At 37.2% G+C, this 13,401-nt stretch overlaps 1 protein-coding gene across 2 annotated transcripts in view; it reads left to right on the top strand.

Annotated features, from left to right (window-relative positions):
• The window catches only part of LOC145997282 (tudor domain-containing protein 3-like), a 48,031-nt gene that overhangs the window by 28,139 nt on the left and 6,491 nt on the right, over positions 1–13,401 (top strand). For both annotated transcript variants that reach the window (XM_083134170.1, XM_083134169.1), the window contains exons 9-11: positions 3,570–3,744; positions 4,933–5,879; positions 12,008–12,118. In XM_083134170.1, the coding sequence (XP_082990296.1) occupies positions 3,570–3,744; positions 4,933–5,879; positions 12,008–12,118 (1,233 nt within the window). The remainder of the gene's footprint in view (positions 1–3,569; positions 3,745–4,932; positions 5,880–12,007; positions 12,119–13,401) is intronic.

Below are 13,401 nucleotides of genomic sequence, written 5' to 3'. Positions count from 1 at the left end.
GGATGATCTTGTGTACTGATCCAACACTAATCTCCATTGCTCTTGCTATCTGAGCTACGGTGATGCGGCGATCTTCACGAATATCTGCTTCAACAGCGTTCCGCATGCCTTCAGTCGTAACCATGACTGATCGGCCAACACGTGGTTTGTCTTCCACACTTGTCACACAGCTTTTGAACTTATTCACCCACTCGTACACTTGGCATTTAGTCAAACACTTATACTGTAAATTATATTCATTCGTCGATAAATTTCAGCCTGGTATACCATTGAAATGCAGAAAACGTATCATTCATCTCATCTCTGCTTTCGTACACTCTGTGACGGTCACCATGATGAAAATCTATGGGGCTTCCAGAGTTAACGCATGGATTTTGCATCATGTGCTACTGGGCTTCCGCATTTAAAACAATGGTACGTCCTAGAACAAGCATATGAATTTTCGTGATTGTGGATCTATTACAAGATATTTTATTGCAATATTCTGATTATATATTGAATGCCCCTTGTACTTAGAACTGTTAGGCAATGGCTTAATTTACTGATTGGTAACATACAAATTTGCATACCAAAAAAAAAACCCTCCTGAAACGCAATTACAAACACGCCACTCCCAAAGCAAAAAGCTTAATTCATACAGATACATATGTACGAGGTTACAGCAAAAGTTATGGCAACCAATTTTTTTCACGATAATGCGGGTCAGGCAAGAAATTTTAAAATATACAGTGGCTGCCAAGACATTGAACTGAGGGTAGTGGGAAGTCGTGTTTAACAGTTATGCAGGATGAATGTGACCTTGCATGAACAGCGTTCTTATGTGAAAGTAGAAAAGCTGCTCTACCATACCAAACTGTTGCGAGGTGGGCAGCAGCATTCGGGCATGGAAGAGAACCAACTGCCGACATTCAACGTCCAGGACAACCTGTGACTGCGTATTTTGTATTTTTCTCTATGTTGTTCAAAATTCATACGTTAAAGTTAGCATATATCAGCATATATCGCGACCTTCCAATTGTATATAGTACAATTTCTTGCCTGACCCGCTTTATCGTGGAAGAAAGTAGTTGCCATGACTTTTGTTCTAACCGTCGTATATATCAGTGCTGAGCTTGAAAATTGCAACAGTTAAAATTTGTTAAAAATATTGTGTTGAAAAATGAATTTTGTGGTCCATGACAGGTATTTTACTATTCTGATGTAATTGAATATTTTCAAGCATAACTCTGGTAAATTGATACTTATAATTTGATTTGAATATTCACCCACTAATAAACTGTCATTCTTAGGAGCTGGTAAATATTGATTACAACTTTGGTCTGTACTATTAAAAGAACTATGGTTGGTTCTTGCCAGAATTTCCAGCTGTGTGTTAAAATCAGGAATGAGATTTGTTAAATGTTGCACAAGTTGCTTGAGAATTCAATAACTTTCTTTTTGTGTAACTTAAGTTCTGTTTTTATATGTCCAAAGCTTAACTTTCTGTTGTGTCAGACATTTTTGAAAATACTTTTTTTAAATTTTAATTTCTAAAAAGAGAGACAACTTTTTGTTACAACTGTTGATGTCCACTAATGTCTCGTTCTTAGCACCAGACACAGTGGTCGACGACAATGTTAAAAAATGTGACACCGTCAAGTAGGATATAAAGTCTTTTTAATGCATATTTTCATTAAGTTTAATGTACTGATCTTAAATCCGAATGATGCCACTCTGGCATCATTTAGCCTTTCTGGCTACGACATCATCAATGTGCCATTTTGTCTAACTACATAGTTTAAATTTTGAAATTTCTGATTTCCGCGTTGCACATTTAAATCCTATTAATTTCGAAGACTCCCTTGTCTTAATTCACTAAGGGTACTGTGTTTGGAGCGGAGATGGTACCATCTTCGAAATAAATAGGATATAACCATTAAATTGTGCAATGTGGAAATAAGAAATTTCAAAATTTCACGTAAGTGATTCTAAATCACGTTTACTGCATCCGTCATGAATACATAGTTTAAGTTCGGTCTCTGATTAATCATTAATATTTCGGGAACTAATGCAACGATTTTAGTCATTAATACACCATTGGAAACATTATAAAATCCTTTATAATGTAGTATATTATCCTTATGTTTAACTTAATAAATAATAATTGTTTTCATAAAATTTTAAAAATATAAATCAATTTTTTTTAACGTTTCCTTAGTTAATATCTGATGTTATTCTAATCAAAGGCAGAGGGGAATGTTGTAAGACAGTTGCTACAAAGAAAAAGTAGAAATTAGAACTTTATTCGTTTCATTGTATATAATACAGGGTGTCCGGAAAAGATTCTACCTATTTCTTCTCTCGTTCTTCATGACCGGTGCGTGGAGAGACCTGTAACAAGCACCGATTGCAACTAGATTGCAAAAGTTTCACTTGAAATATTCACCGTATTTGTACAAAATGGTGCTGACTAAAAGCTGAAAACATTTTGTGTTGTAGAGTATGTAAAAACATCTGTAATCACAGTACAACTGAGTTTTCGGCATCCATTTAGGTTTGATCCACCTGATAAGAACTTCATAAAGCTTTGGTATATGCTGATAAAATTAATGTCACTTCCTGCACTGTCACTGTAGCAACGGTAGACCTGGCTTAATACGTGCTCCCTCTACTTTTCCCGTGCAGTTAGTATTTGGAAACAGACCACGATGGATATCGTTTGTTGTAAGTGACAGCATTTATCAATGAAATTTGTAATATGTATCTTGCACCATTGTAAAAATTAGATTCAGAAGAATATGTAGATAAAATAATGGTTGCTTACAAGTGGCAAGTTAAAATCCTACACTATTGTGCTGAAAATTGAAGGCAGCCATGAAAACTTTTTACTTTCCATGTGCTTTATTAGCACCACTCATTTTGTTCCACATTCGCCTTTAATTTTGTTCATTTTCTGTTCCCCTGTTTATGCAATGTGTTTCATTTTTGCCACATTTCTCTTCAGGTTGTGTGTTGGGTGTGTGTTTACTTGTTGTTAGTGTCTACTTGATGGCAATCAAGGTGTCCCAGGTTCAATACCTGGTGAAAACACCTTGCTCAGTGGTTCAGATCCCACTTTAAACTGTAGGACCAGTCCCAATTAGCCTATCTGTGCATAAAGTGGACTTAAAACCAAAACTCAAATTATCTTGGTGTAGTTGAGAAAGTTCTGAGAAATCAGGCTGAAAAAATGAAAACCTCTTAAAATAACTGCATTGTACACTGTGTTCATAAATGATTGGCTAATTTTGTAAGACTACATCTTTACCAATAATGAACAGAAGTACATGATAGCACCACCATTTGAAAGAGGAATATGTGAGGTTTCACACAGTCCGATGGCAGTGACAATTCATCTTCACAATTCTGACAGTGTTTGTGCAAGTTGAGGAAGATAATATCTTGTATTTCTGTTCATTATTGGTGGAAATATAATTTTGCAAAATCTGTCAATAATTTATGAACACCCTGTATTATTTTGCTTCCCCACAATCTTCACACTGTGTCCAGGTGTTATTACAATTTATTTATGCAATCAATTTTCTCTACAGAGGAAAGATGATGGCCCACGTATGAGGAGAGATGATGGCTCACGTGTTAAGTCAGAGCCAAAGTCTAAGGGAGCTGACAAGAAGAAAGGTGACAAGGATGATGGTGTCCCTTCTAAACCATCAGACCACCTCTCTCTGTTTGACTTCCTTGAAGATAAATTACCAGTACAAAATGGTAAGTCAGTGGCATGCCATGTGATATATACATATCATGAATGTATCTCTAAATAGCCTGACAATTATGCAAATTTTCAAAGTTCTCATTTATTTGGTACCATCATTGTGTAAAAATGAATTTTTATAATTAAATCACAGATTACCAAAATTATGCCTGTCCCTATCCTGAGTAAGATCAGTCCAATCTTTTCCAACCTTACCGATTTTCTTTCATCTCAACATTATTCTTCCATCTTCGTCTTTGCCTTCCAACTGGTCTCTTACCATCAGGTTTCCCAACAAGAATCCTCTAAACTCTTCTTTCCTCCCATTCGTGCCACAAGGCCTGCCCACCTAAGTCTTCTTGTTTAATTATTCTAATAATATCTGGACAGGAATACAAATTGTGTAGTTCTACATTATGCAACCTTCTCCACTCACTTGTCTTCTCATCCCTTCTAGGTCCAAATATTTAGGTTCCTCTTGACATAAATTACTGTGACTAAAATGGAGATCGATCTGAACCTGGGACCACATGCACCAAAGGCCACATCACTTACCAGGGGTAGACAAATACAGGATGCCTGGTCACCATGGCACCTGAAAAAAATTACCTCGAGCCTAAATTTTCAAATTCAGTTCTAAAAAAAATATTTTTTTAATATTTCAAGTTCGCTTATGTAAATTTCCTTTACCTTTTTTTTAAATAACAAGTACAGTATGTGTGTTATTTGCATCACTTGTATCATTAAATCAGAATAATAAACAAGCCATTATAATTTTATTTCAGTGCTAGCTAATTTTAAAATCAGCAGTGATATAGTAGAGTTGGCCATGTATTAGAATGTATTGCATAGTTATTCATACTGTTACCAGAATTAACCACTTTTAATCCAAATATTTAAAAAATTAATTGTTTTAAAATCACATTTCAAAATGTGTAGCTTTATGTTAGTATGATTCATGGCTTCCTTAGCCCATACTTAAAAAAGAAAAAAAATGTTGGCTCCTTAGGAAGAAGGGCTGGTTCCTGAATATTTTTTTTAGTTTTATCTACACCTACCACTAACCGTTTTGCTAAGCTGGAGCTCGAACAAGCCTTACCTTATTGTAGTGGTAAAATTTTTACTTGTTCGTCCCTATTTAATATATGACTTCTGACAGATGTGGTAAGTTCTTCTCATTATCACATCTATATTTTTTTCAGCGGACAAAGAAGCTGAGAAAAAGCCGGCAGAAGAAAGAAGATACCGAAATAATGATAGAAGTGGGGGAGACATGAGGAATTCAAGGAATGAAGGCTACTACAGGAGTGGGGGTGGGGGATATTCAGGTAATTCTCGTCAAGATAATATGTGGAGTGACAATTCATCGCAACGCCACCAGTCGTACAAGGATGGCGAGAGAAGTCGACCCAATGCCACGTCTTCACAGAAGCCACCAAGGTTTCAACAGCAGCAGGCGCAGAGAATGCACAACGCACCAAACAGTGCTTATAATCAGAGTGACGGCTTCCAAACATGGACTAATGAAACCTACCACAACAGTTCTCAAACATGGATGAGTGATGGGTACAAGAAGTTTGGTTCGTACAACTCACGGACTGAGAGTAATCTAGTGTATAACGGTGACGATTTTGGCAGCCAGATGACGAATCAATACCAGGGACAATCTAGTGACGGTTCGCGGCGCGGATATAATCGGGACAATAATAAACGGAACTATAATAATAAGGATTACCGGACTCAGGGTGAGTTTTACGGCAGGGATGATGCCGAGAGGGGAGCGCAGGACAAATCAAAAATGTTTGACGAAGACGGCAGAAATGCTGGCAGGCCACAGAGCTGCAACGCTGCTTATGACGGCTCGCACAATTTTCGCGGTGGCGGCGGCAAGTTTGAAAGTGGCAGAGGTGCGACTCAAGAGTTCGGAGGGAAATACTTCCAGTCGAAGAGGAGACCGGCAAGTGGCCCTCTTCACCAGTCATCATATTTCGATAGTGAAGATGGTGCCGTGAGGTCATCCTATTCTTCAGACGACCCGAAACTCTCTTATGGTTGCAACATGCCATCCAATCAGTATATACCTGACTCGAAACAGTGGCCATGGAAGGAAGGAGACCAGTGCATGGCGAAATACTGGGAGGATAATATGGTAAGTGTTGTTTCTGTAACTTCATATTCTAAACCAATACAATCACAGTATTCTCCATGTCTGCTGCATTGGCATATCCCCAGGATTTTTAGGTTTAATAGGTTTAGATTTTTAATAAACTCTGTCCACTAAATCACATGTTTATAAGTTTTTGTAAAAAGAAATTGAGATATTGAAAGTTAAAGCATTACATATACGAGGGTCATTCGGAAAGTAACTTCCATTTGCAGGGTTGCTACGCAACTGGAAAACAGGGAATAGTCAGGGAATTTTGCATTTTTTTTTGGAATTTACGTACATTTTGGAGTTGCAGGAGAACCAGTTACAAAATGAACGAACGGTTCATTTCCACTTCCGAATTCGGTTCTTGTGATTCCAGTCCCCCCAAAAGATTCAGTTTAGAAACTTGTTCCTCTATACATTATGACTTCTAGCCTGTTACGTACAAAATTATGGTTCCTTCGCATTTTAATTCTATATTTATTCACTCTCGGATCTAGGTTCTTGGATCCGTTCATTTTGCAACTCGTTCTTGTGAACCTGTTCAAGACCGGAATTTGGAGAGGCGTGAGATTTTTTCTTAGAGAACAAGCTACTCAAGACGAAACCTTTGCACCAGCCATCCTCAGAATTTCTTGTGGAAAAAATGTTGCTTTAGCTTTGTGTGTGGTGAGGAAATTTTCTTTCTTCAAGAACACACCCGTTCGGAACCCGTTCTCTTTTGATACGTGCAGCGGAGCAGGTTGGTGTTCGGACAGTTCATTGGTTTTAGATCTGCAATAAAGCTTGAAGAGCAGAATTTCACGTAACTGGCTGTGGTTGACGTCACACTGGACGGGTGCGGATGCCGAGTAAAAGCAAAGGGACTCACTACTTCGTTCCTCCCGTGAACCCGTTCTGTGAATTTGAGTCCTTCGTTTGTGACCCGTTCAGAAGCAACTTGATCAACTAGTTCATTTGCTCGTTGTCATAGTTTTTTACCTTGCAGAGATGTGTTACACCTGAGAAATTAGTGATTTTATGCAGTATCAGTGACGTCATTATTCGAATATGCATGTGTTTTGTGCATGTAGAATGAATTTATTTTTAAAAACTGGTGCGAAATAGAGGAATTAAATGTACGCTAGTCATACATTGTTGTTAGGTTAGGAATGCTGGTTTCATGCAGATAGTAATTTTACGTATTGTTTGCGTGTAGAATGAAATTATGCTGAAAAGTGGTGAAAACGAGCCCAAGTTCCTTTTGTATTATTACGATTTCATCATGCTACAAATGCAACTTTTACATGGTTCGATTTCGATTTATGTCTGTCAACACATACTGCAGAGTTTTAGCGATTACTTAAGATTTTGTGAATATATGCTTTTGTGGTTAGGTTAGGAATGTCAGGTTTGGTTGTCTTAGAATTAAAATAAAGAACCTGAATGCACTCTACTAAGGTTCCGATTTATTTCTATATTCATTCCCATTACAATACTTACTGTCGTTTGTCAACCGGAGAATACCTTGTCCGTGGGAAGCGTGTATGATTGACTAAGGTCATTTTGAAGTTTTTTTTCAACATAAATAACTTTTTTCCAATCCAAATAGTGCTCATTATTTTAAGGAAAGTTCAAATTTCGTGTCTCAATAATTGCAAAAATTCTGTGATAATTAGTCTTCCTGCTAGGAAAATTTGAAAAAAATCATAAAACAGATTTTGATGTTTTCCGTAATATAAAATTGGTTCCAGCATGTGGAAAACTCAAATAATGGAGATATTTGATTCCAAAGTATGGCTCGCGTATATATTTTTTTTAGGTGTATGGTTGGTCACCGGCCCCATTCAAGTTCTGAATTTCCGTATTATGTACTATTTTCAATAAATTAAAAAATATAATCATTAAACTTATTGCATATTTTCTAAAGGTACATGACCTAATTTTCTGTTGTTTTTCATTTGTTTGAGTTGCGTTTTAAGTCCACTTTATGCACAGTAAGGCTAATTGGGACTGGACCTACAGTTTAAAGTGGGATCCGAACCACTTGTGCCTCCACCAGGTATCGAACCCGGGACCCCTTGATTGCAAGGCAATGACGCTACCACTGCACCATGGGGGAGGCCCCTGTTTCTCGTTTGTATTGATATAGGCTAATTGAGGTTGTATACAGGTTACATTGTAAAGATTTGATATATGCCACATTTTTTTATTGATTTTTTTTTACACCACCTTAATTGTAATGACTTAGTAAAAATGGGGAAGTACAATAGTTATTTATTTTTTCATTGAATAGCATTATATTAATCACTTGGTAAATTTTCAGCTAATAACTGTGTATATTCATATTCATAATAATTAACGTGCCTGCATATTTAATTGAAAAACATGAGGTTCAAAAGCAAAAATCATGACGACAAACATGTCTGGAAAAAATTTATTTCTGGTCTGGAAAACCTGGAAAAGTCAGGGAATTTCATAATCAAAAAAAATCGTAGCTACCCTGATTTGGGTATAAAAGAAACATCAGGACATTGTGAGTTTTTATTATATACAACTGAAAGAGACAACTCTTAAGCTATTTTTCTACATAAGCACAGTTTCTGTTGAGACACTTATCATAATGGCGAACAAGGTTTACAATACCCATGTCAAAGACATCTGCCACCTATGCATTCAGTCATGCAGTAACACTGTCATTGAGCAACTGTGTTTTGGGACAGAAAAGGGATACTGTTGGTGGAGTTCCTGGAACGAGGCACAACAATCGATGCCCAAATGTATTGTGAAACTTGGAAGAAATTGCGATGAGCAATTCAAGGCAGGCGATGTGGCATGTTGAGTTCTGGCATTGTTCTCGTGCATGAACCCTAGCCTGCATACTGCTGCTCGAACCAAGGACCTTCTCCAACATTTTCAGTGGGAATTGTTTGACCATGCTCCTTACAGTCCAGATTTGGCCCACAAATGAAGTGGCTAGGAGCACAGGCGGCAGAGGTCTTTGACATGGGTATTACAAACCTTGTTTGCTGATATGATAAGTGTCTCAACAGAAACGGTGCTTATGTAGAAAAATAGCTTAGAGTTGTCTCTTTCAGTTGTATATAATTAAAACTCTCACATTGTCCTGGTGTTTCTTTTATACCCAAACTGAAGTTACTTTCTGAATGACCCTCGTAGATTGTTGAATTTTAATTGTTTGACTGCTAGACAGTTCAAGAGATTGAGATCCTTTGTATGATGTTATGTTGGCTTTAAGTAGATGTTTTTCTGTCAAATTTATGTTTCCATCTTAACAGTTTCTGAGAAATCGATAGCTACGTGTCTATTAGCTTTAAATAACAGTTGGGCTGAAAAGTTCGTAGGCTAACATAGTAAAAAATATTTTTTTGACAAAATTCGATTTTATTATTCAATATAGTTGCCTTCGAGGACGATACAACGATTATAGCGGTCATACAATTTTTCGATGCCATTTTTATAGTACGATTTCTCTTTAGCCTCAAAATAGGCCTCAGTTTCGGTGATTACCTCTTCATCAGTGCTAAATTTCTTTCCAGCGAGCATTCTTTTAAGGTCTGCAAACAGGAAAAAGTCACTGGGGGCCAGATCTGGAGAATATGGTGGATGGGGAAGCAATTCGTAGTCTAATTCATATAATTTTGCCATCGTTTTCATTGATTTGTGACACGGTGCATTGTCTTGATGAAACAGCACTTTTTTCTTCTTCAAATGGGGCCGTTTTTTCGTGATTTCATCCTTTAAACGCTCCAACAACGCTATGTAATAATCTCAGCTATCTCGATCAACTTCACTTTACGATCATTTAAAATTATTTTGTGGACTTTTTTGATGTTTTCGTCGGTAACAACCTCTTTGGGGCGTCCACTGCGTGCATCGTCTTCGATGCTCATTTCGCCTCGTTTAAATTTAGCAAACCACTTCTCAACGGTTGATTTTCCTGGTGCAGAGTCCGAATAATGTTTAAGTCAAGCCTTGGCTTCAACAGTATTTTTTTTGCCAAAAAGCAATGCTTTATTAACACACGAAATTCTTTTTTTATCCATTTTTTCACAATAACAAAAGCTGCTTCACTCACAATGCTATATCTCACGAACTAATTATCCGGCAGCTGTGAAATTTATACACTTATCTTTTGAAGGTTAGTACTAAGTAAAAATCACATGGATTTAATTCTAGTAACGCCATCTATGAGTCAGCCTACGAACTTTTCAGCCCAACTGTTAGGATGATTACAAGGTGATTTGATTTAAATTGTGTGATTTTTTAAAACAAGAGCACTGATTTAAATCAATTTAAAGAAATAATTTTTAGAATAATGTAAATAAGTAATTTGTAGATATAAGAATACTTTTAGTGAAAGTATATTAATGTCATAATCATTCAATGGTGTTTATTAGGCTCTAAGATACTCGAACAATTTGAAAGGAAAATGTAATATGTAAACTGTAAACGCACTTAAATTTCTTTTAATTCAATAATTTTTATAGTAAGAAATTTTGTCTAGGATAATATTAAAATACTAATCGTGTTGAACCATAAATACTACGGCGTATCCAAAAGAAACCGGAAAGCATATCTGGCAGGAAATCCAGATGTTGTTCCGACTTCCGCCGCTAGATGTAGTGAGGAGACACTATGATGCACCAGTGTCAAACGTTTGCTGCGAATTTTGCTATGGCGGATCAGAAGGAACAGAGAAAGTGTATGTGAAATTTTGTTTCCTATTAGGGAAAACTGCAGCTGCGACTGTAGTGATGCTTAAAGAAGCATTTAAAGAAGACACCCTACGTAAAATGCAAGTGTACGAGTGGTTTGCACATTTCAGAAAGGGGGAAATGTCAGTGGAAGAACCGCGATCTGGACAACCTGCCACAGCAAGAAATGACGGAAACATTGAAAAAGTGTGAAATGCTATTGAAGAGTGTTGAGGCGATTGCATGAAAATGTGCATCGAAAACGTCCAGTAATGTGGAAGTGTGGCAACTGGTTGCTCCACCACGACAATGCCCCAGCCCACATTGTGTGCATGTCCAACAGTCCCATTGTTCCTCACCCTCCATATTCACCGGACCTTGCACCTTGATTTTTTTTATTCCCCCGCATGAAGAACAAGCTCAAAGGCAAACGCTTTGCCGATGTGGCAGAAGTTCAGGAACATGCGCTCCAGGCCTTGAACAGTATCCCAGTTGAGGACTTCCAAAAATGTTTCAAGCAATGGGAACGCCGTTTGGATAAGTGCATCGCGTCAAATGGACAATACTTTGAAGGAGACTAAGGTATTTGTAACTCAAAGTTACATATTCCTGCAAATTTTTTTGGCGAATTCTGGTTTCTTTTGGGTATGCCCTCGTAGTGTCATTATCATTAACCTCTAAATGTACATGGCAGCTGATATTTTGCAAACTATCATTAAATAGTTGACAAAAAAATAGAAGAAAACTTGAATTTCATGAAAGTTTGCACAGTGTGTCCTAAAACTTAAACCTTAAACCTGAGGCTCAAAACTTTTCACTCTCCCCTCGTAGTTATGGTAAGGTGGCTTGACCCTATGTAATCCTAATGGGTGCAAATAGCACAAGTGCTGACGAACCCAAAAATTTGATTTATCAGCATTGACTTTTTTTAGAAAGATGATGTCAAGCATTGGAAAGCATTCAGCCCGCACCAAGTGATGTAAATAAACAGTCATTCAAAACTCAGCACTACAATTTGAGATTGAACAAGGGCTCTTCGAAATCTTTCATTACAACTACTAGCTCTTTATGATTGTCATAAAATTATTTATCAGCATTTAATTTCAAAGGCCTGTAATTTATGTATAAAGTTTTAAAAAAATAGAAAATTGTAAATATTATAAATAGTAAAAATTTCTGGGATCAGGGCATCGACTTTAAAAAATAAAAGATTTTGCCAGGCCGTTGTCGTATGAAGGTTGAGAAACACTGCCCTACAGCATGAAAATAAAATTTGATTTTGAATCATGTGAGATAGGATCTTATAGCAGGAAAGTTAATTGTCATGCAATACATATTTGGAAACTAATTTTCAATTGTGTCGTTGTGTGTGTTTGAAATTACAATATAAAACTGGTTGTGCATGCATTCACACATTCATATTGTTTTCAGTATTACCGAGCAGAGGTCACAGGAGTGTCTACCAACACTTGCGTAGTGCGTTTTCTGGAGTACGGCAACTATGAGGAGGTCCTTCAAGAAGATTGTATACCTTTCACTAAGGTAAAAACTTATTTCATGCATTCTAGAATGCGAACCACACTAATATTAGAAAAGTTAGTAAAACTATTAATATTTTATAATATTGTTATGTAATTAAATTGACTTTGAAATTTTCATACTAATACTACAATACAGCAATTTCTTCAGTAGCATGCCAAAGCACAGTCCAGTCTCGTCACTATTTACTATGTTCTCAGGTTCATGTACCTCGATTATGGAAGGTAGTTTAGCAACCCACTCCTCAATGGTTTCACTATATGCATACATTACTTGATTCGCCACACAGTATAAGAAAAGCTATCCGATGTCTTTTACGAAAACTCGTCAACAATCCATTAGATGCTTTGCATTCAGTGGTCTCCAGTTTTTGATACATTTTAAACAAATTCCTGTACCATAGGACCCCACAAGTGGTGATTTTTCACCCTGGCAAAGTAAAGACAAATTACTCCCACTCTATTTCACGAATGTCTTTGTTCGTTGTTTTCTTAAGTTATCTTATTTCTTCCATTAGCACAGGCTTCCCACAGTTTCAAAATTTCTATTTTCTTCTTTAGAATTACGTACACTGGAGTTTTACTGACATTGAACATCTTCATGATCTGCATGCTAGGCAATTTATCTTGTTCACTTGCATGAATCACTTTTAAGATATGATCAAGCACAACTCTTTATCTTATGATGCCGTGGTGGCTCAGTTGGTAATGCGTCTGACTACCATGCTAAAGGTCCTGGGTTCGATCCCCGGCCGGTTCAAATCCAGGAACTTTTCTAACGGAAGCTGCCCCAGCGCACATCCAGCGTTGAATGACATGTGTACCTGGGGGAAACCCTGGGGTGTGGGTTAAAGGTTGTCAGGGGCGTGGTGCTGATCACATCACCCCCACTCAGACCGGATCAAGAAAGTGTGGGGCGTTACCCCCGCACCCCTATACACCTTCATGGCATGGTGCTAAGCACACTTTACCGTTTACAACTCTTTATCTTTGCATCCATGATGGCAACTGACAGACTAAAGACTCCTTGTTGAGTAAAATTTTGGGAAGGGAAATAAAATTGAATTTTATCACAGGTGCAGCTGGGTGCATGAGTTGGAAGACACCTGAGGTAAATACCAAAGCTGATATACAGTTCATTAGTGCAGAAACTGGGAAGAACAGAGATAACATGTTTTCTGAAGAATACATTTTGGAACATGGGAAATTCCTTTCTTTTGATTTTTTCCCCACATTAGACAGTTTCTCTTGAATCCAGAAATGTTATGGGAGTGGGAAATATTTCTA

This window comes from Lepisma saccharinum, chromosome 13 (genome assembly GCF_977018435.1).
Source record: "Lepisma saccharinum chromosome 13, izLepSacc3.1, whole genome shotgun sequence".
NCBI classification, from domain to species: domain Eukaryota; kingdom Metazoa; phylum Arthropoda; class Insecta; order Zygentoma; family Lepismatidae; genus Lepisma; species Lepisma saccharinum.
This window is presented reverse-complemented; position numbering and strand designations above follow the sequence as displayed.